The sequence below is a fragment of the Rutilus rutilus genome (assembly GCF_951802725.1).
Source record: "Rutilus rutilus genome assembly, chromosome: 6".
Taxonomy (NCBI): domain Eukaryota; kingdom Metazoa; phylum Chordata; class Actinopteri; order Cypriniformes; family Leuciscidae; genus Rutilus; species Rutilus rutilus.
This window is the reverse complement of record NC_140214.1, coordinates 38,182,998-38,204,322: the sequence shown is the minus strand read 5'-3', so window position 1 is coordinate 38,204,322 and position 21,325 is coordinate 38,182,998. Positions and strand designations below refer to the sequence as shown.

At 39.0% G+C, this 21,325-nt stretch overlaps 1 protein-coding gene across 1 annotated transcript; it reads left to right on the top strand.

Moving 5' to 3' along the window:
* Nucleotides 1-394: 394 nt before the first annotated feature.
* Nucleotides 395-18,691, top strand: LOC311292778 (uncharacterized protein). The gene is made up of 3 exons (XM_084412597.1): nt 395-507; nt 13,693-13,799; nt 15,893-18,691. The coding sequence occupies exons 2-3, from the start codon at nt 13,742-13,744 to the stop codon at nt 17,131-17,133; spliced, it is 1,299 nt and encodes a 432-aa protein (XP_084268723.1). The 5' UTR covers nt 395-507; nt 13,693-13,741; the 3' UTR covers nt 17,134-18,691.
* The last annotated feature ends 2,634 nt before the right edge of the window (nt 18,692-21,325 follow it).

Below are 21,325 nucleotides of genomic sequence, written 5' to 3'. Positions count from 1 at the left end.
CAATTAACTTTTACTTGCATTGCATTGAGCTGCTCGGACAGAACTGGAGTTTTTAAGGTAAATCTTCATATCTCTTAATAACTCTCACATTTTTTTTTAATCAAATAATACTTCTACCATCTAACTTTAAAATTAAGTCAACATTTATATTAAACAACTGTTGAAGGAGTCCAGAAGGTAAATACAAATGCAAACTCCTTAACAGGTATTTAAGGTTTGAATCTTTATCCCAAATCAAATACTTGGTGAGATGATTTTTTGGGGTATAATCTCAAAAAAAGAACAGATCTTATCTTGATTGTCTTGTATCTAATCTATGAAGGTGAGATAGTGTAATAGAGATTCGTTTCCGCCAGTAGAGGCGCTGGTGCAACCGAAGCACTGAAACACACCCGAGTGTATGAGAAGAAGAAGAGAAGTGAGTGAGGGAAGGGATTCAAGGGAACATAAACATGAGAAGTGGAACACAGCCGTTCATTCTGCTCTAAATCTGGTGTGTTTCAGACGGTGAGTATATTCGTTTTATCATTTATTAGGAGAAATCTAAATCTAGACGACAAAACGAGTCAGTTTATTTAGAGAATCACTCAGACATTAATCGAAATGAACCGACTGGTGTTGTAGATTACGCTCGTAAAACGTAAACTCGTCACTGACTGACTGACTGGTTTTTCACATTATTATTATTATATATATATTTTTTTAATATTATGAGTTGTTTTAATTTTATGCTATGAACAAATGCAACCTGTTTTTAATGATGAATCTAATGTCAACATAAACATTAGCTAGAGGAGTTAGAAGTTAAAGTTAGTAAAACAAATAATAAAAAAACTCAAATAATTGAATTCTTTCTAAACAGTTAAAGAAACTAAAGCTGAAACAAACAAAACCTGGATAATTGAGAGCGATTGTAAGTGTGACGAGCTACAGCGACCACAATAGACCTTATTCACGGCAGCGCCATCTTTGATTGTGAACGGGGATGAAAGCGGAGCTGTGAGGGATGGACATGCATCTCTTCAGTGGGTGTGTGGATTGCTCAGATGACGAAACACTGCACAAATATAAGACATTTCAGTGGAGAAAAAACTCCAGACAATATGAGCTGTGGAAATTGATCAATGATCTAGGAGCTTTATACCGCTTTTTACAGCGTATGCCATTGAAAACAGAGCAAGTCTCTCCCTCACCTGTCATGGCCCCGCTCTGAATAAGGTCTATTCACATAAACAGAACGTTAGTTTTTGGGTTGTAGAAACCAAACGTTCCCCTAACGTTATTCTAACATTTCCCTACCTCATGTTTATTCTTACATATATGTAGCTACTACATCTTTAATAATAAATAGAACCATATTATATGGACTCATTTATTGTTTAAATAATACAAAATAATCTGAGCACATATCAACCATCATAATGGAAGATAAAATAAAATAAAATTTGTCCATTAAAGATTGACTGACTAAATTTCACAGGGTACCCAGATTTTACATTTCTTCTGCACCAAATAACTACGGCTTCATCACAGGTTTGTAAAATATGACATTTATTCATAGACATTATTTGACTTAAACTTTATTTTTTATTTTAGTACATTTGTTTCTTACCACTGAATTGAGCGAGACATCTTTTGGACTTTAAAGGGGTGGTATAATGCCATTTTCAAAATGCAAGCAAACAGACAGACACAGAGAATACTGCCTTTATTAGAGAAGAATATGTTCAGCCCCCTCTCTCCGAAAAAAATGGTATTCGGACCAGACCTAAAGAAAACGTTGTGAATTCTTTGGGCTTGCTTGCTGGTTTCAGCACATTTTTACAGGAATAGAGCGCAACCACAACAGTAGTTACACGTTCTGACTTAGCACATAACTTTAATAATAATAATACGTTTATTTTATATAGCGCCTTTCATAAAACTCAAGGTCACTTTACAATAAAGTACAAATAAACATGACATAGAAAGGACAGAAATAAACTGAGATGGATAACACAATAGATAGAGGTACATAAAAATAAGTTCACTTATCCATTTGTGTCATTTTGTGCAGATATAAGTTCTAATATAATGTTTATGTTGTATAAATATCACTCATTTCATTATTGTCATTGTCAGAGCATAGGCTATTCCATTTTATTTGCCCATGGCACATGCATTTTGATTCTTTATACGCAAGTAATATTGTCTAATGACTTGCTTGCATTATTTAGGCATTGGTTTTAGTGGTCGACCGATATGGGATTTTTAATGGCCGATGCCGATGCCGATATTGAGAAAGCAATCTGGCCGATTGGCCGATATGAGGCCGATACAATACATGTGAATACAGTAAATGAGAGACAAAGAATATTGGTGAAACTAAATGAACATTTATTGTACATAATATTTATGCAATATTCTTTTTGCAATAAAAAATATTTACTAAGAAATTAAAATGTAAACAAAAAGGTAAGGTAACACTTCAATAAATAAAGTTTTAGTGCAGCTTCTTGTCTGCTTAAATATTTAGTCATTTTTTCAGTCACATAAATAATTACTGCTGCTTACTGCAGGTTACAAATAACATTTATCATTAATGAACCAATCTAAACAATATTCATAAATGAATGACAAAAAAGTATGTGCAATTACATACATTTTATGTACAATACATAGTTAAATATAAATCTCACATAGTTTATTTACAATATTTACTTTAAAGAGGTTGTTTTACTTCAAGTATATTTAAATAATAATGATTTATGTCTGTTTAGTTTTGCTTGTTTGTTTCTTTAAAACGTTGCAAGCCGTCACATGTATTTGCATGACATACATGGACATATGAAAATGTATACTACACACGATATTACGCCAATCATGGATAAATAAATACAGTAGATAGTGAATAACATTTTCAAGGATTTATTTTCAAACGTAATATTATTACATAGTGTTCTCCTCTCATCCACCTCACGCGACCACTAATCTGTAGTGCACGCGACGGTCGTGACCAAGCTTTTCCGTGCACGCGAGTCCGTTGGAAAACAGCATCTAGTTTAAACGTAACCCGAGAACAACGCGCGTATCTGAGGAACAGCCAGTCACAGGATTTTTGACTGTTTGTGAGGTGAAATGTTTTCAGTTTTGTTTGAATTCGTTTATATCACATCTGTGACCCCCACTGGAGCTACCGCTGGGAGATCTGACATATCACGGTAGGCTACTGTTTGAATAGACTCTGCTGCACGCCGGACGCCTGGTTCACACCGGATGCGGAAGCGGCGCGGAACGGAAAATCACGCGTGGTCCGGCGCCTGCCTGTTAACACTAGACGCGTATTCTCCGCGGCGGTCGACAAGCGCTTCTGCTCAGTTGTTGTTTATTCAGAGCTATTTACATCATGGGTAAGTAAATAACCTCATAAAATGAATACACCATGTTTCTGTAACCAAGAAGTTTGTACACTTCTTGTATTAATACTTTTTGTTAATACTCGCGGTATTTTAATTTGAAAATTGCTTATATTTTGACAATTGACCGGATGTCTCGTGTTTCTTGGTGTGACTTCCTGCCGGAATGGATGCGGATCACTCGCGGCTCGCGCAAAAAATAGACCAGACGCCGAAACTGGCGCTTCACGGCGCGGGCCGGCCGCGACGCGCCGCGCCGCACCGCGTCTGGTGTGAACGACACCATAGGTTAACATGCGCGCCGAAAGGAAGCGGCCTCCGTTCCGTGCCGCTTCCGCGTCGCTTCCGCGTCCTGTGTGAACCAGGGGGGAGTGTTTTTGTGTGTAACACAATGTAGCGTCAGGTTAGAAAGCGAATGCTGATTGGTCATTTACTGTGTCTGTCAGACGTCTGCTTCACTTCTGAGTGGCTTGTCTTATGATGCTGGGCGGAGCAGAGCGAGTGTATTCAGTTCATTCATGCTCGCTCTGTTCGCATCAGTGGAAAAAATGCGCTAATGCACAGTCACAAACTGTTTTGAAATATATCTGCCAAACGGAAAGATTTATCGGCACATGCCGATATCTAAAAAATTCCAAATATCACTAATTGTTTTATTTAGGTCACACTCTCACACCACATGGACTTTTGTTGTCAGTCAGTACCATTTCCCCATAGTCTGCTGTCATGGACACTGACTGTTTCATCTGTGCACCAATCAATCATCTCATTATCACCAATCAATCATCTCATTATCACCAATCAATCATCTCATTATCACCTCTACTACTGAAGTCCTGTTTTGTTTGAGTTTCACTGTTGGGTCTCGGTTGTGTTACCTGCCTATTCATGTTTAGATTTACGCTGCTCTGATTATTAAAGGAGAACTCTGCAACTCTAGCGAACTCTAGTCACTTCTTCGCTGATTTTCCCTTTTGTTGTCGCATGTTTTCCCCACGAGCTCCCCCTACAGCTGTGGGGGGGCGTATATTTCACAACACAGTCGTAAAAAAACTCACTTGCGGCGGCCTCCTCCCCCTCTCTACCGCTGCTCATGTGCGTTTGTTTTGATCGGAGCAAGCCAACTGTATCGTGTGGAGCTATGTCTACCGAGGTGGGTAATCTGGTAATACATCATACATGCGTGTGTGTTTATGTCGAATTGCCGTAAAGCAATTTGTGTTTCGCACTCGCTCTCGTTCTAGTTCTCGCTTCTCACGAGACTTCCAATTTCTATCTTGCCGGGACGGTAGTCCCCAAGTTGCAAGGTTGGTTTTCCGCCTGGGAACGCTGGGGGGAGCGGGAAAAGTCACCAATATCACCAGAACAGGTTGTTTAACCATCCAAATGATTTCTAGACAGTTTTATTAAGTTAAAAAAGTTACCAAGTTCTCCTTTAAAGACTGCCTTTTGAACTACATCCACGTCATCGTGTGTGTTGCACAACCCCAGCGTGAGTCTGACCAGGGGTGTGAGCCCGCGACACCAGCGGCCGAGGGAAACAGAGGACTGGCTAATAGACTTCAGTGAGGAGGTATCGACTCCCACCCAGTACCTGATTCATCATTGCTGTTTAAAGACAGCACGAAAACCTTATAGACTGCAATTTTTCTGTTAAACCTTCATCGCTGCTTCCAGACAGCATTAAGGACTAGCCTATATAGACGGCGATTTATTCATATCATTGATTTGCATTGACTGTGTCATACTTAACGTTTTTCTATCGAGTTGTGTGGCACCGCAAAGTTAAAGGTGCTCAGTGATTAAAGTGGGATTTGGCAGGTGGGGGAACCCTCAAATTTTGTGGAGGTGCAACAGGTTAAAATGACTCCCCGTGGGACAGCATATTGAGTATCGTGGTATAGCAATACTTTTTGGGAGACAAGAGTGTCACTGTGGCACCAAGTATCACAATACTTATTTACTTGATATTTTAATGGTTTTATTTTGGTTCATCTACATCTACACTGATATGATGACGATACCATGTTAAAACTGCTGAACACCACAATATGGAACACAACCTTGTTTCTCACAATGTAAATTGAAACATAAAAATGGGAAGTCCAAAACTGACTCGAATTTAACACACCAAAATGGCTGAAGACAACTATAACAGAAATAAATCACAACCTAGATAGGCCTATTGCAGAGTCAATGTCAAAGTCAAGTTTTGCTGTATCATAAAACATAAGAAACAATAACAACAACAAAACAACAATGTATGATGGTCCAAATATTGTTGCTATTCTCACATCCAGTCAAAATAGTGACTGGTACTGTGATTTGCACTGGTCTCCTTGTGGACAGGCTGTGTGATCAGCTGCTCTTTTTGAGCATACTGCATATTTCTGTGGATTCCACTGATTCACAGGAGGAGGCCCAACCAAAGAAATGAACATCAGTGCTGACACCCTTTGGATTTTTAGTTGAGCTCTTAGAGGTGTTATTGTGATGTTCATTTCAGAGAATCCCCTTTCACAGTCAGCACTGCTAACAGCAAGTGATTTGACTGCCTGTTGCAGTTTTAGGAATTACAGGAATTTCTGGATGCCCTTTGAAATCTCTGAATCTCTGTCTGACACCAGAAAAGCTGATGTCAAAAAGGTCACAGAGCTCTCTTATCTCATCCTCTCTGTAAAACACGGGCAACGGTGATGGCCAGGCTTCTGGCACAAGAACATTGATTTTGTCAAAAAGTGACATCTCACTTTCAGTCACCATTCTTGAGCGCACACTTTCAGCCAGCTTCATAACATTTGAGGATCACCTGGTTTCACCCTAGGGTCCTTTTGCCCATAAAATGTTCCAGTCTCCACTGCTTCAGCTGCCTGTCTGCAGTATGATCCAGGGTTGTGTTGTCTGGCTAAAAAAGTATCAACTTCTCTCTCTTAACCAGGTGCACAGCTCGAGATAACGATATGGCCCGTGACTGCAAACTTTCAGATAAATCTTTAAGCTCCTCCAAAGCATCAAGCATGAGACCCATGTTCTTTATAGAGTCCCCTGATGAGAGCTTTGTTGCAAGACCCTGAAACATGCATCTCTCATTTGCACTGTGTTCAGCATCATGACTGGCTTTGCAGAAGTGAGTGTAAAGCGCCTCATGCGTTGTCCACACTGCCTTCGCTGCTCTGTGTGATGAGGCCACCCATCTCACACTCAGGACTCTGCCAATCCTTTTAACCACAATTCCTAATTCTGAGACGGCAGAACCGAGCTCCCTTTGATTCTTGGGGGATTTGTCCATGAAACAAAAAAATTATCGCAGCCTTTGCAATTTCATTATCGCACTAAGCCAGTGGTTCCCAATTCCAGTCCTCGTGACCCACTGCTCTGCACATTTTGTAGGTCTCTCTTATCTGACACACTCAGTTCAGTTCATGGAGTCTCTCCTAATGAGCTGATGATCTGGTTCAGGTGTGTTAAATAAGGGAGACATACAAAATGTGCAGAGCAGTGGGTCACGAGGACTGGAATTGGGAACCACTGCACTAAGCCATGTGTTTTCCAATTAGGAAACAAGTATTCATGGACATTTTTGTCTCTTTCAATAGTGCCAAGCTGGAGTGCGAGCCAACTACCTTGCAGTTAACCTTACGTTCGTCACAAGGTTATGATAGTTTTGCATTTTTAAATTAGTTTTTATTTTAATATCGTTTTCAATTTTCAGTTTAGTTTTAGTTAGTTTCATCAATGGTCTTTTTAGTTTTAGTTTAATTTTTATTTTGCAAACACATTTCTATTTAGTTTTTATTTTATTTAGTTTCAGTTTTAGTTTTAGTAATTATAGTTTAGCAGAGCTAACAAAACACTTCCAGTGTAGACCAAAGTAACCAAGACCAAGTAGACCAAGTAGAACATTGGATGTTGTTGCACCTATTAGATTAAAAAAAGGTCAGAGAGAAAAAATTAAAGCACCGTGGTACAACAATACTACGCATGTTCTAAAGAGAGAAACCCGTATTTTAGAGCGTAAATGGAAACAAACTAATTTAGAGGTCTTTAGAATCGCGTGGAAAGACAGTATGTCACGTTATAAAAAGGCCCTAAAAGCAGCCAGGGCTGAGCATCTCCGCAAACTAATAGAAAATAACCAAAATAATCCAAGGTTTTTATTTAACACCGTGGCTAGACTAACAAATAAACAGACATCACCCGAACAAAATATCCCGTTACAGTTTAGTAGTAATGATTTTATGAAGTTCTTCACTGAGAAAATAGAAAACATCAGAACCACAATTGTAAACGTTCAATCTTCAGTTGCGCCTTATAATTCAGCCTTAATTATCACCCCGCAAGAACAATTACAGTGCTTTACAACTATAGAACAAATAGAGTTAAATAAACTTATCACTTCCTCTAAAACAACAACATGTTTATTAGATCCGATACCAACTAAACTACTGAAAGAAGTGTTACCTGTAGTGGAAGAGCCTCTCCTTAATATTATTAACTCGTCTTTATCTTTAGGTCATGTTCCAAGAACATTTAAACTGGCAGTTATAAAACCTCTCATTAAGAAACCACAATTAGATCATAATAACCTAGCAAATTATAGACCCATTTCAAATCTTCCATTTATGTCTAAAATATTAGAAAAAGTGGTGTCCGCTCAATTGTGTTCTTTCTTGCAAGAAAATGATATCTATGAAAAGTTTCAGTCAGGATTCAGGCCGCATCATAGCACTGAAACTGCGCTCGTTAAAATCACAAATGATTTACTTTTAGCTTCTGACCAAGGCTGTATCTCAATACTAGTTTTACTTGATCTTAGTGCTGCGTTCGATACTATAGATCACACAATACTCTTAGATCGACTACAAAATTATACTGGTGTTCAAGGACAAGCATTAAGCTGGTTTAGATCATACTTATCTGACCGCTACCATTTTGTCTATTTAAATGGAGAAAAATCGATCATAACTCCAGTAAACTATGGAGTGCCGCAGGGATCTGTGTTAGGCCCTCTATTATTCTCAGTATATATGATGCCACTTGGAAATATTATAAGGAAACATGGAATTAGTTTCCATTGTTATGCTGATGACACTCAAATATATATTTCATCACGGCCAGATGAAAACGCTAAATTATCCAAATTGACAGAGTGTGTTAAAGATATAAAAGATTGGATGACGCGTAATTTTCTTTTATTAAATCCAGACAAAACAGAGGTACTACTTATCGGTTCAAAAAACCGCCCACAAAACCTCTCACAATACAACTTTAATATAGTAGGATGTCCTGTTACTTTATCCTCTACAGTAAAAGACCTGGGTGTTATACTCGATTGCAACCTGTCTTTCAAAAATCATATTTCATATGTTACAAAAACCGCCTTTTTCCACCTTAGAAACATTGCTAAGCTACGTAATATGCTATCAGTTTCTGATGCAGAAAAGTTAGTTCATGCATTCATGACCTCGAGACTAGATTACTGTAATGCTTTATTAGCCGGTTGTCCTGCATCCTCAATTAACAAGCTACAGTTAGTCCAAAATGCCGCCGCTAGAGTTCTTACTAGATCAAGAAAATATGATCATATAACACCGATTTTATCATCACTGCATTGGTTACCTATAAAGTTCCGTATTAATTACAAGGTATTGCTACTGACTTATAAAGCCCTAAACGGCTTAGCTCCAGTATATTTAACGGATCTTCTATCGCCCTATAATCCATCGCGCTCTTTAAGATCACTAAATTCGAGGCGTTTGGTCATACCTAGGATATCCAGAACCACCAAAGGAGGGAGAGCATTTTCACATTTAGCTCCAAAACTCTGGAATAGCCTTCCTGATACTGTTCGTTGCTCAGACTCGCTCTCCCAGTTTAAAACTAGATTAAAGTCGCATCTCTTCAGCCAGGCATTCATATAATATTTTTAATCTTACAGTTCAAATTACAATCCGGCCTCTAGTTAATAAACGCCAGAGGAGAACTGGCCCCCGACTGAGCCTGGGTTCTCCCAAGGTTTTTTTTTCTCCATTGGGTCACCTGATGGAGTTTTAGGACACTATTAGGTCACTTGATGGAGTTTTTCGGTTTCTTGCCACTGTTGCCTTTGGCTTGCTCAGTTGGGGATATTCTGGGGATATCTAATTTGATTTTATCAATAAATTCCACTAGAAACAAACCTTGTTGTATTATTTTAATTTAATACTGTGAAGCTGCTTTGATACAATCTGTATTGTGAAAAGCGCTATACAAATATACTTGACTTGACTTGACTTGACCAAAGCGAGACGCTTAATTTCAGCAAAGTTTAATGTTTGCCGTGATTACAGGTAACTCTTGTGCAGACATCTTAATAATAAAAATACAATAATGGTTTGAGATTAATCCAATTAAATGGAACTTAAAAGTATACAAGAAAAAACTATGACAAATTCATACAAACTAATTCATATTAAAGATGAAATCATGTGTGCCTGGTATTCCCTACATTGTGGGGAAATGTCTCCACATGGATGATAATATTATTAGCTGTTAATGTTTTGTAAAAACAGATAATAACAGCACCTTTCAGCCTGTCAACCTTCATGAAAATATGACATCTCAAACATACAGTAGTAGGAGGCTACATTAAATTGTTTTTGTGCTTGACGGACTTGGTTTGCTGTTGCACCCGCACATGAAACGGCATTCTAAAAATGCTCCGCTCAAGTTTAAAGTTCAACTTCTGTCTCATAACCTTGTGTTATTCCCACTGCCACAGACGCATCCTTTATGAACAACCGCGTAGGACTTGCGATGTGTTCTAGGTTACGGTCCTTCATTGAGCGGTTAATCGCCTCAGCAACTTCACGCATTCACAGGCATTTCCCTAAACAGCCACAGGTCAGATTTTCCCGCCACAGTAAAGAGCTTATTAATAAAATAATAATTTGCAAAAATAAATAGTTTTTGTTATTTCGGTAACTGTTGTTAGTTTCGTTTAGTTTTTCATTTATTATGAATTTTTTAAAAATTTATTTCAGTTTACGAAAATGTTTAAGTGCAATAGTTTGTGTTATTTTAAATTTTTATTTACGAAAATATCCTATGTAAATTCGTCATTGACTAAAAGATGAACAGAGCCATACCGCCCTGCAAATAGTCTCTCCAGGGAGTTCCTTGTGACGTCAAGCCACAGATTGTGCATCCATCTGCAGTGCTATCCTGTGGATCCACCTCCGGCCTCTGATCTCTTCGCTCCATTCTGACCTGTTGGCTCCGCCTTGGCTCCTCCCACCTTCGGCTCCACCGGAGACCCTTGGCCTTGCGGCTTCACCGTTTCCACATCCCACTGGCTCCTCCTTTGTCAGTCGTCACTCTACTTCCACCACTGACTTACGGACCATCCGCTGCGCTCCGTCCCTCCACCCCTACGGCTGCAGCGGGTTCGGTATCGCCTCTGTCCTCCGTCACACTGGCTCCGTCTCAGCCCTTGGGCATTCTGGCTGCGCCTCAAACACTCGTCGCCACGGCATCGCATTTTTCCTGCCACTCCGTTGTTACCATGGTCACCAACATTGAGTTCATTTGTTTCAGCAAGACCTGTCACGATTGTGAAAATTAGCTGACGATTGTCTAAAAAATGATTGCGGTTATGCCGATTAATTGCCAGTTTTAGGGCTTTGACGATTAATTGTCTGTTTTAGGGCTTTGTCATATATATATATATATTTTTTGTGCTTCATTCATTAAATAATTTTGATGAATTTATTCCTTTGTAAGTTATCATTTTGCAGTGTAAGATTACAGTTAACACCTTTAAATATTAAATAAATGTATTCAATAGCTAGGATTTTTTTTAATTAAACCTAATGAGTGTATAAATCAGCAGCAAAAAGTAATTCTTGAAAAAATCTGCACAGTAAATGTATAAAATCTAAACATGTTGATAAAAACAAATTACTATTAGTACTCTTATAAAATTCATTCATGTATTCATAGATTTAACAATTGTATATTTATATATGAATGTAAAGAATTATATATATCAAAGATCAAATAATTGAATTGTGTCAGTATTTAAGTTCCTTCTTTTCCTCTGTTTGTTGTCCAGTCACTCTTACATTTAGTATGTGTTGCTTTACCTGTTTGCCTGTTATTTAGATTCTCATGATTAAACCAAGCGTGCCGCACAAGCCCTGAAAAGTGAAGCCAAAACGTCTCAATCGCCCCCCCGGTGACTGGTCCTAGTATAGGTCATAAGCCCCGCCTCCCCGTGTTATTCAACGGGACGTGAGACCAACTAAACAATTAAATTACACTTCAAATATCTTTTTTCCAAAGGTGGTTTCTTTAATTTGCTGTCGTTTTTATCACGCTGTTGTAAGTTCAAGTGTCTGTTTTAAAAATAAGTTGGTTTTAAGTTAGATACGTGATACGGTGGTGTAACGTCATGATTGACAGCTGTGATTGACAGGTTCTCTGAGCGAAGTAGTCACTGAAGCACCAACGGACATTTTTTTCGGGATCTTCGGAGGACTGAGGAGATTGTATTTACTTTATTTTAACAAGTCTCTTGTCGTACTGCAATCAATTTTTTAAAAAGTGTGCAGAAAGCACTCTCCCTGAGTGCATTCTGCGAGAGTGAGGGCGGGGCGTTGATTTCTCGGCTTTACTTCCTGCTCACGACTGCGCAGGTCTGGTCCCGAGATCGCTACTGCGCAGACTCAAGTTCCAATATGTCAGCGCCATATCGGGACTCTGGCGGCTTCAGTTCTCATCAATGGAAGAGAGCGAAGGGGCGTCGTCCATCTTTTTTTACAGTCTATGGATTAAAACTTCGGGTTGGAACTCTCAACTTCATCTTCATCTGTTTGCCTGCAACCACCCGTGACAATTTAACTGTAAGGCAATAGACTTTTTAAAAAAAAACATTTTATTTAAGAAAAGTTGGCCAGGAGTGTTAAATTAACTTTAAAACTTAAACTGGTTCAAACTAGGCTACTGTACTGTATGTTTGATTCATGTTGAATTGCTTGGGACATGGCTTTTATTTTTTGTTTTTGTGATCAGACTCACAAAAAGGATATACAAATTTGGATTTAGATTTAATGGCCAATATATCGATTATCGGCTTTCAAATATAAAGAATTATCGGTATCGGCCAAATTTTCTAATTGGTGCATCCCTAGTTGGCATTTTATTACATTTTTATATCTGAGAGTGTTAAAGAAGAAAAAGAAGAAACTTTTAGATTTCAATCCTCATATGCGATGGACATCGATGCAAGGACGTTGGGCCCCTGTCACAGAACCAAGGAGTAGTGGGCCCCTCACCAAACACCCAAGACTGCTTTGTTTTCACTACGATTTACAACCTTTATTTATAAGTTAATAATGCATTAAAACATTAGAATATAGCCTTTTCAATTAAGAAATCATTGCTTTAAAAAGATCAAGTGAAAATTTAGTATGACCAAAAAATGAACAAAATAACATTAGCCTACATATCATTTTTGTTGCTATGGTTATCACTATGTCAATCACTCTGTTTCAGAAGAGACTAAGTGAACGGTAATTCAGTGGATTCACACCCTTATTCATACACGGTTGTCACTCCTGAAACAGTGTGTAGTGTGTTAGCAGCATGAAAAACTTAAAATGCAATAGTGAATGGGATAGGCCTATTTACAGATAGCTTGCAAAGTGTGCTTCCTTTATAATCACTGAACCTGTCAATCACTTCAGTTCAGTTTTGCACTCTTTCGAAAACTCCTGTTATAATCAGATAAGCACAATGAATCTCTTATTTATATTGAGTCTTCACTGTTTGTTATAATGAAAGGATTAGTGTGCGTTCAGACCTCAGTGAGCTCACACTGAAAGAAAACTATGGCAATTTGGGTGGAGGGGATCCTGACTAAAATAATCATGTCTTATTGGCCACTGCATTCATGTGCTCAACAGACTTCTCTAAGATTGGCTAGAATGTTCAGCGCTAGAACATTCTAGCCAATTTACGTTGCAAATGTTATGTTTTACACTCTGTTCAGAGCACAAACAAGAATACGCACAGGACCGTTGAATGCAGGTAAAATCAGCGGGTATCTAATTAAGTGCCCCCCCCCCACTAAAACCCCTGTCAGATGCCCCTGGACATCGGTTATGTTCATCTTTGGTAGCTCCTTTGAAGGGATCTTGAGTAAAATAGCTTTATATTTAATAAAACACTACAAAGGATCGGAAGCAGTAACGATGCAACCTGTTCAACAGAACATGGAAGTTTGTTTTGCATAACCCCCATTTTCATCTTCCTACAGGTGAAGAAGGAATTACTCCAGGAGAAACAACTGACATAATATTTTAAAGATGGAGTTTGAGGAAGAACCCTGCAGAATGAGAGATGAAGATTCAGAGGAACAAACAGGTTGGTGCTCCCTCTTGAAGTGGAACACTGTGTCTTGGATTGACGCTATGGGGAAAGTCATCAGTGTAACCAGTGTCTGAAGCATGTGTGAACACACTCCAATTTCATTGGCTGACAAAAGTCATTAGCGGAAGTATAAGAGGTTGCCAGTAATACACGTCATCAACTCCTTTGTCTTCCACTTGTTTGTATGCACGTGTAAGACAAACACTCCGGTGGAGTGCATCCGACTCACGAGGAAGCTGGATATCCTCATCATGATGCATTTGTGGTAAGGAGCTTTGTTCTTCTTTGATTCCTCCCGAGGGATGGTAATCTAGCGTTTGCATAAGCATGTTCGGCGCTTGAGGAAGTTGGAGGCAGTAATAGCAATGCACTGATGATAGCAGACTCTGTTCTCACTTGACTCTCGATAGTGAGATAATCTAACGTTTGAATGGAGCACGTTCAGCTCTCAAGTTTAATGCATTCTTTGTAATGCAGTTGCTGTGAGAAGCTCCACCCATGGTTATTAGGGTTCCTAATCTCATTGATTTATGTGGAATGTCTAATTCTAAGGAATTAGATGCAGAGAGTGTTGAGGTGGATGTTATTAATAAATCTGCTCCCTCTGCTGTCCACACACAGGATTAGGTTGTACTATCTCCTGAGGTAGAATTAGCCATCAGTACCACAAAGCACATGGCCAATGAAATTGGGCGTTGGTTGCTATATTTTCCACGGAGATGCATTTGTGATGAGAACAACCATGGCCGATTTGACACAAGATTAAAGCAGCAAAACGGGAATCGGAAACCGCTCTTCTATCGTCTGTTTCAGATGCACGCTGAGCAGTGCTTGATTGCGACATCCCCCCATCATTTAATGGTAAGGTAAATAACATTATGCCAAAAGTTATAGGACGTAATGAGGTTACAGTGATGAGTGATTGACATTTCAGCACTTCAGCGTGTGCTCGCACGTTCGTGTTTAGTGCATGTTTGAGAAAATAAAATAATGGAGCAGCGGCCAAATCAGTTAGCAGGACACCAGGATTTTTCCTGACTGACTGTGGGGGCTGCAGGCTGTGCACACGTCAATGCCATTTACGTTCGGGTCCAGTCGGGTTTGAAAATAAATCCTGTCTGGTTAGGCTCGGGTCTAATTTTACCAGGTCAGTCTTGGGTCAGGTAAAAAAAAAAGAAAAAAAAAAAAAGATGTTTATGCACGTCTGGTTCGGGTAAGAAGAGATTCGGGTCGGGTACAGATTTTAGGAACTGAGAAAACCTCTACCCTGAAGTATGTTTTCCCAGGGCTGAGTTATATTTTCCCCTATGTTAGTGTTTAAAGTAAAATTGTACGCTGCCCTATGGACAGTCCTATTGCTTGGGAGGTCCTCCATTAGGGTTGATGCAGGGATAATGGAGTATTATGGCCAAGGTTGCTGTCAAAAATTTTCTCCCATTGGCAATCATTCCCTAAGAGCTGTGTCAAGTGGAAAGAGGCTCTCACAATAGCGATACCCACTATGCTTGAGCATATTCTCACCTAGTGAGGCAGGCATTCCGGCAGCAGGGCGGAGTGGGAATTTATTCCCCATAGCATCAATTCAAGATGCTATGTTGCAGTGTTGAGTTCCACTTCGAAAGGGAACGTCTCAGGTTACGAATTTAACCATGGTTCCCTGAGAAGGGGAATGAGAGCTTCTCATTGCCATGCCAGTGGGCCTGCCTGCATGTCTCCTTCAGACATAAAAAGTTGATTGTGAATTATGGGCACCCTCTTCTGGGTGCTTTGCTAATGATGTCATGGACTGTTGCCAGCCAATGATATTGGAGTGTGTTCACATGTGCTTCAGACACCGGTCAAGCTGATGACTTTCCCCACAGCGTCAATCCAAGTTACAGTGTCTCGTTCTGCTCAGGGAAACATGGTTAGAGTCATAACCTGAGACGGTTTCCTTAATTCTCTTTAATGACTGCTGAGGAACATTACATGAAAACTGACAATAAAAAAAAAACTTTTAAAAATGTAACTTCTTCAGCTACATTTCTTTTTTTCACGTTTGTCCTTCTTTATTTTGAATTGTGGGAATTTGATATGTTGATTTTTAGACTCGATGGAAGTGACTGGAGACAAACACCATCGGATTGAAAAACCTCGTCATTTAAAGAATGAAGATGGAAATCCAGTCGTTTCAAAGACTGAAGAGAATGTTGCACAAAAACAAGCTGGAAAATCTGGAAAGCCAGTCGTTTCAAAGACTGGAGAGAATGTTGCACAAAAACAAGCTGGAAAATCTGGAAATCCAGTCGTTTCAAAGACTGGAGAGGATGTCTCACAAAAACAAGCTGGAAAATCTGGAAATGCAGTCGTTTCAAAGACTGAAGAGGATGTCACACAAAAACAAGCTGGAAAATCTGGAAATCCAGTCGTTTCAAAGACTGGAGAGAATGTCACACAAAAACAAGCTGGAAAATCTGGAAATCCAGTCGTTTCAAAGACTGGAGAGAATGTCACACAAAAACAAGCTGGAAAATCTGGAAATCCAGTTGTTTCAAAGACTGGAGAGAATGTCACACAAAAACAAGCTGGAAAATCTGGAAATCCAGTCGTTTCAAAGACTGAAGAGGATGTCACACAAAAGCGAGCTGGAAAATCTGGACTCAAAGGATATTTTTCCTGCACAGAGTGTGGAAAATGTTACATGCATAAATCAGACCTTAAGCGACACATGAGAATTCACACGGGAGAGAATCTGTTCACATGCACTCAGTGTGGAAAGAGTTTCATACATAAAAGACACCTAAATGAGCACACAAGAGTTCACACTGGAGAAAGACCGTTCACATGCACTCAGTGTGGAAAGAGCTTCAAGCGCAAAAGCGTTCTCAGCAGTCATCTGCGCTCTCACACTGGAGTGAAGTCATTCAGCTGTGATCAGTGTGATAAAACATTTGTTTTGGCATCTAGCTTAAAAGCACACCTTAAAGTTCATGTAGATGTGAAGCCACACATTTGTTCTTTTTGTGGGAAGAGTTTTTTAGAAATGCACTCTTTAAAACAGCATGAGCGTGTACATACTGGTGAGAGACCTCATATGTGCTTTGAATGTGGGAAGACCTACACTACATCCAGTGCTTTAAAATCACACCAGAGAATTCATACTGGAGAGAAACCATATGAGTGCTCACACTGTGGAAAGAGTTTCTCTTACTCAAAGTCCTTGAAAGATCACGAGAGAGTTCATACCGGAGAGAAGCCGCACCAGTGCTCTTCATGTGGGAAGAGTTTCAACCAAATATCTCATCTACAGACTCATAAGAAAAAGCATTGCCCGAAGTTGCCTCAATGAGCAAATATCCATGTTCAGATCCATCACTCACAAATAATACACTCACAAGTAAATAATTTAACATTCAGATTAAATGTGCACTATGTAACCTTTTTTGTTCAAATTTAAATAACGAGTCAATATACATCAATCCTTCTTTCAAAATGTGTTTGTGTCTGACCCTAATTCACTGTGGTAAGCCCGTTGTAAGTGTTTCATCACATCCATAAATACAGAAAAGTTGCTCCGGCTACTTTGACCTGTGTGGGAGTGGCATAGGTTAGTTGTCACAACAAACCAGAAAGGTTGACATGGAGAAGCTCAATCTCAAACCTCTGGGGAATCACCCATTTCAAACAAACGCCGATCAGAGGAGAGTCGGCTGACAATAAGAGAACGCAAGCGCTTGTAATAAAACAAGAATCAACATTAGCTTTTTGGAGATGGCGAAAAACTGAGGGATTTAAAATGTTGTAAAAGTGACTCGGAACAGGTGAGTAAGGTATTTCATTGAACAGATAAATTGACACGTATCTCTCTAACAGAGTTGATTGTAAAGAACTATCTATTGTGAAGGCTCATTTCATTATGGTTAATGTAGCGCTGTGCTGGAATTTATTTTCAAGGAAGTACCGTGTCTGTTAATGGGTAAAGCTACGGTAACGTCTTCAGCTACTCAGCTTGAGATCCTTTCTTCTAAGCTGGTTATATCTCTTAAGGCTAGTAGTCAATGTTTTATGAGCAATTAGATAACCATATTCATTCGCACAGTCACGTTGAGCCAAAGCACCAAAACAATGGTATTTACAATCCCTCTTCTTGTATTATACTGTATAATTAAATGGAAATGTGTCTTGCGTGGATGTTCTGTTCCAGTGACGTCCTGTCAAAACTCAGCCTCAAAGGGAAAAGACATTGTCTATATTTTTTTGTAATTGTGTTTGCGGGGTTGTTTATTATTAGCGGCATGTGACCATACCAAAGGAATAGTCTCCAGAAGAATTCAGCAGCGGCCCAGATTACTTCAGAAAATGATGATTCACCTGTGACCCTTACTAAAGTTTCCATACCATTCAAGAAAGCTTTTTTTCTGGATAGTTTTATTTAAAATGATTTTCTAATTGTACTGCTGTAAATAATGCTAAAGTCTTAGGTGACACATAACTGGAGTCTTAAAGTTAGTTCTCTGAATTTCAAACTATTCCTTTGTCTCTATACTTTGTGCACATTCACACGCTTAATCAATCTCTGATCAACCTTCATCAATATTCTTTCGGCTTCTCTCTGAACTGCTGTGGGAATTGAGAAATTGATAGAATTGATTGATAGCATTTGGAACAAAGGTAGCATTTTTGTTTGGCCGAGCATCCAAAAACCTCTCCAAACAAGTGTTTTAGGTTTGCCATTTTATTGAACATAATAACACCTACGCATATGAACAGAAACCACAATAAATCACAAACTACTTCTAATTATACAAATGGAATTGATCATTTATTAAAAAAAGACAAATAGACATAACCATGCTGACTTTTACATTTTACTTGCCAAGTGTTCAATAAAACTCTCCAACTGATTCAATTCATGGTTTTTTGTTGTTGTTGTGAAACTATTTACACACACAAACAGCACAATGAAACAAACATTATTGCAAACCAGATATATAACATTATAATAACTATAAAAAACAACAATTATTTATGAAATGATGAAGAGTGAATCGTGAGGCAATATGAACCTTTATAGCTCTTTGTGTATACTAGCATCACAGAGTGTTACCACATTTTCTTTTGTCAAAAAGTCTATAAGCAACATCAAAAACAGTTAGGCTCAATATTTCTTTCCTCCCTAGATATTTGAGCTTGTGTGCCAGTCCTGAGCACAAAGCAAAGTGCCATGTTACACTTTGTGCAGGAAACGTATTGTTTTATTGTGGCACCTCACAAACCTTTTCCGTCCCAGAGTGCTGTCTTTTTGTACATATGCAGGCCTGTACATCTGTGAAGGCTGGTGTTGAGTTGTGTCTGGTTGGGCTGCTTCAAGACGCTCCTTTGTGAGCTTCTCCTGGAATGCTTTCTGCGTCAGTGGCAGCAAACGCTTGGCCTTCATTTGCTCTTCATGCAGGATGAATGCATTAACAATTTGCAATGTCCAAGAGATGTTGAAACAGCTTCTTGTAGCACTTCTGGGTCTTATGTAGCACATTATAGAACCCGATCAGTGCATCGGACAGATCGACTCCTCCCATGTACTTGTTGTACTGGAGCTCAGGAATGGGAATGGTCCTCCTCATCCACAGACCCTGGTCCACCATCACTCTCTTGTTGACAGTTTGTCCTCCATATGCCTTATGCATTGAGGAACACATGACCACCTCCCATGTGTTCATCCATTTAACAAAAAAAGGCCATCTTTCCTTATCCATATGATGGTTCTCCTTTCAGCTTTTCCCTTCCTTCTCGTTCTGATTGTGCCACATGCACCCGTCTGTAGCCAGGGGCGTAGCCAGGACATTATTTCTGGGGGGGCCAGCTTGGGCCAGTCTTTTATTTGGGGTGGCACTTGATTGTCAAAAACTACTATTTTAAAACTCATGCACAGCGTCACTCTGAGAGTAGCGGTTTTCCCGCGGCTCGTCAGTCCGTAATAAACAATGGATTGAACTTCCTTATGGACAATAATAATGTCTTATTGATAATCCATGTTATTGGTATGGGTGCTTAGATAATGTGCGAGTGCGATGTGTCATGATTATGTGAGGGGTTAGGGACATTAACATGAGACGGGGATGTTTTTAGTGCAAATGACAAAGACACAATATGAATTGTCATTTTAGGCGATAATTTATTTAGGTAAACGAAACCATAGCATTTTAAGTGCAATATTCAATTTATTTGTGATAACATTAACATAAAAAAAAAAAAAAAAAACATTACATCACAAATAAATAAGAGCATATAGTATGTCTAAATAGAACACACATTTAATAACATTGCAGGGCAGGCTCATGCCCCCATAATACACTCTAGGCAAGAAAACTCATAATACAGGTAGGCAAGAAAAACTAGAAGAAGAAAAAATATCAATAATATGTACAATGTAAAGTGAACAGTATCACTACAAACAGTAGTAGACTACAACAATATCACAAACAATGAACAATATCACTAGCTTACTGCATAGTGATATCGATTTTGCATACTGCATCAATGATAACAGCACTGGTGGTTTATGAGTTGCAGTACTGAAGACAGCTCTAACACACTGACAAACCAGATCTAGAAGGGGCACTCTTTTTGTGTGTGTGTGTGTGTGTGTGTGTGTGTGTGTGTGTGTGTGTGTGTGTGTGTGTGTGTGTGTGCGTGTGTGTGAGTGTGAGAGAGAGAGAGAGAGATCCATGCAAGTCATTTTATATAATTGTCTTTTTGTCTTTTTGTTTGCTTATTTGTTATTCTTGAGAAATATCTGAGAGTGTCAGTGTGAGAAGCTGAGAGCAGATATGTCTAAATGTCAATAAATAAGATGTCAAAATAGAACAGACATGTAATAACATTGCAATACTCATGTCCCATAATACACTCTACAGTAGGTAGGCCAGAAAAACTAGAAGATAAACAAAAGATGTAAGATGAACAACATCACTAGCTTGTCCTCTTCATTGTTAAGGCTGTTTATGCTCCAGAACTGGCAGGTATAACATAAACAGATGCTGGTTACTTAAAGGAATACTCCACTTTAAAATGAAAATTCTGTCATCATATACTCACCCTCATGTTGTTTCAATCCTTTATGAATTTCTTTCTTCTGCTGAACAGAAAGGAAGATATTTAGAAGAATGTCAGTAACCAGACAGTTTCTGGTCCCATTGACTTCCATAGCAGGAAAAAAAATATACTTTGGAAGTCAATGGGACCAGAAACTGTCTGGTTACTGACATTCTTCTAAATATCTTCCTTTCTGTTCAGCAGAAGAAAGAAATTCATAAAGGATTGAAACAACATGAGGGTGAGTATATGATGACAGAATTTTCATTTTAAAGTGGAGTATCCCTTTAACTGTTAGTTTACAGTAGCTGTATTCTCCGGTTGTGATGATTACTAGCAAATCGATCAACAAACTCATCTAAATTTAAAGACGCCGCCCTCCTATGTTCTATGCTCAACACCCCAAGATCACTCAGCCTATCCTCTCCCATTGTAGTTCTCAGGTGTTT

Bases quoted from the DNA above. Each gene is read 5' to 3' on its own strand.
- LOC311292778 (XM_084412597.1), top strand. From the start codon at position 13,742: ATGGAGTTTGAGGAAGAACCCTGCAGAATGAGAGATGAAGATTCAGAG. The intron at 13,800-15,892 runs GTTGGTGCTCCC...GTTGATTTTTAG, and splicing joins AGATTCAGAGGAACAAACAG to ACTCGATGGAAGTGACTGGA.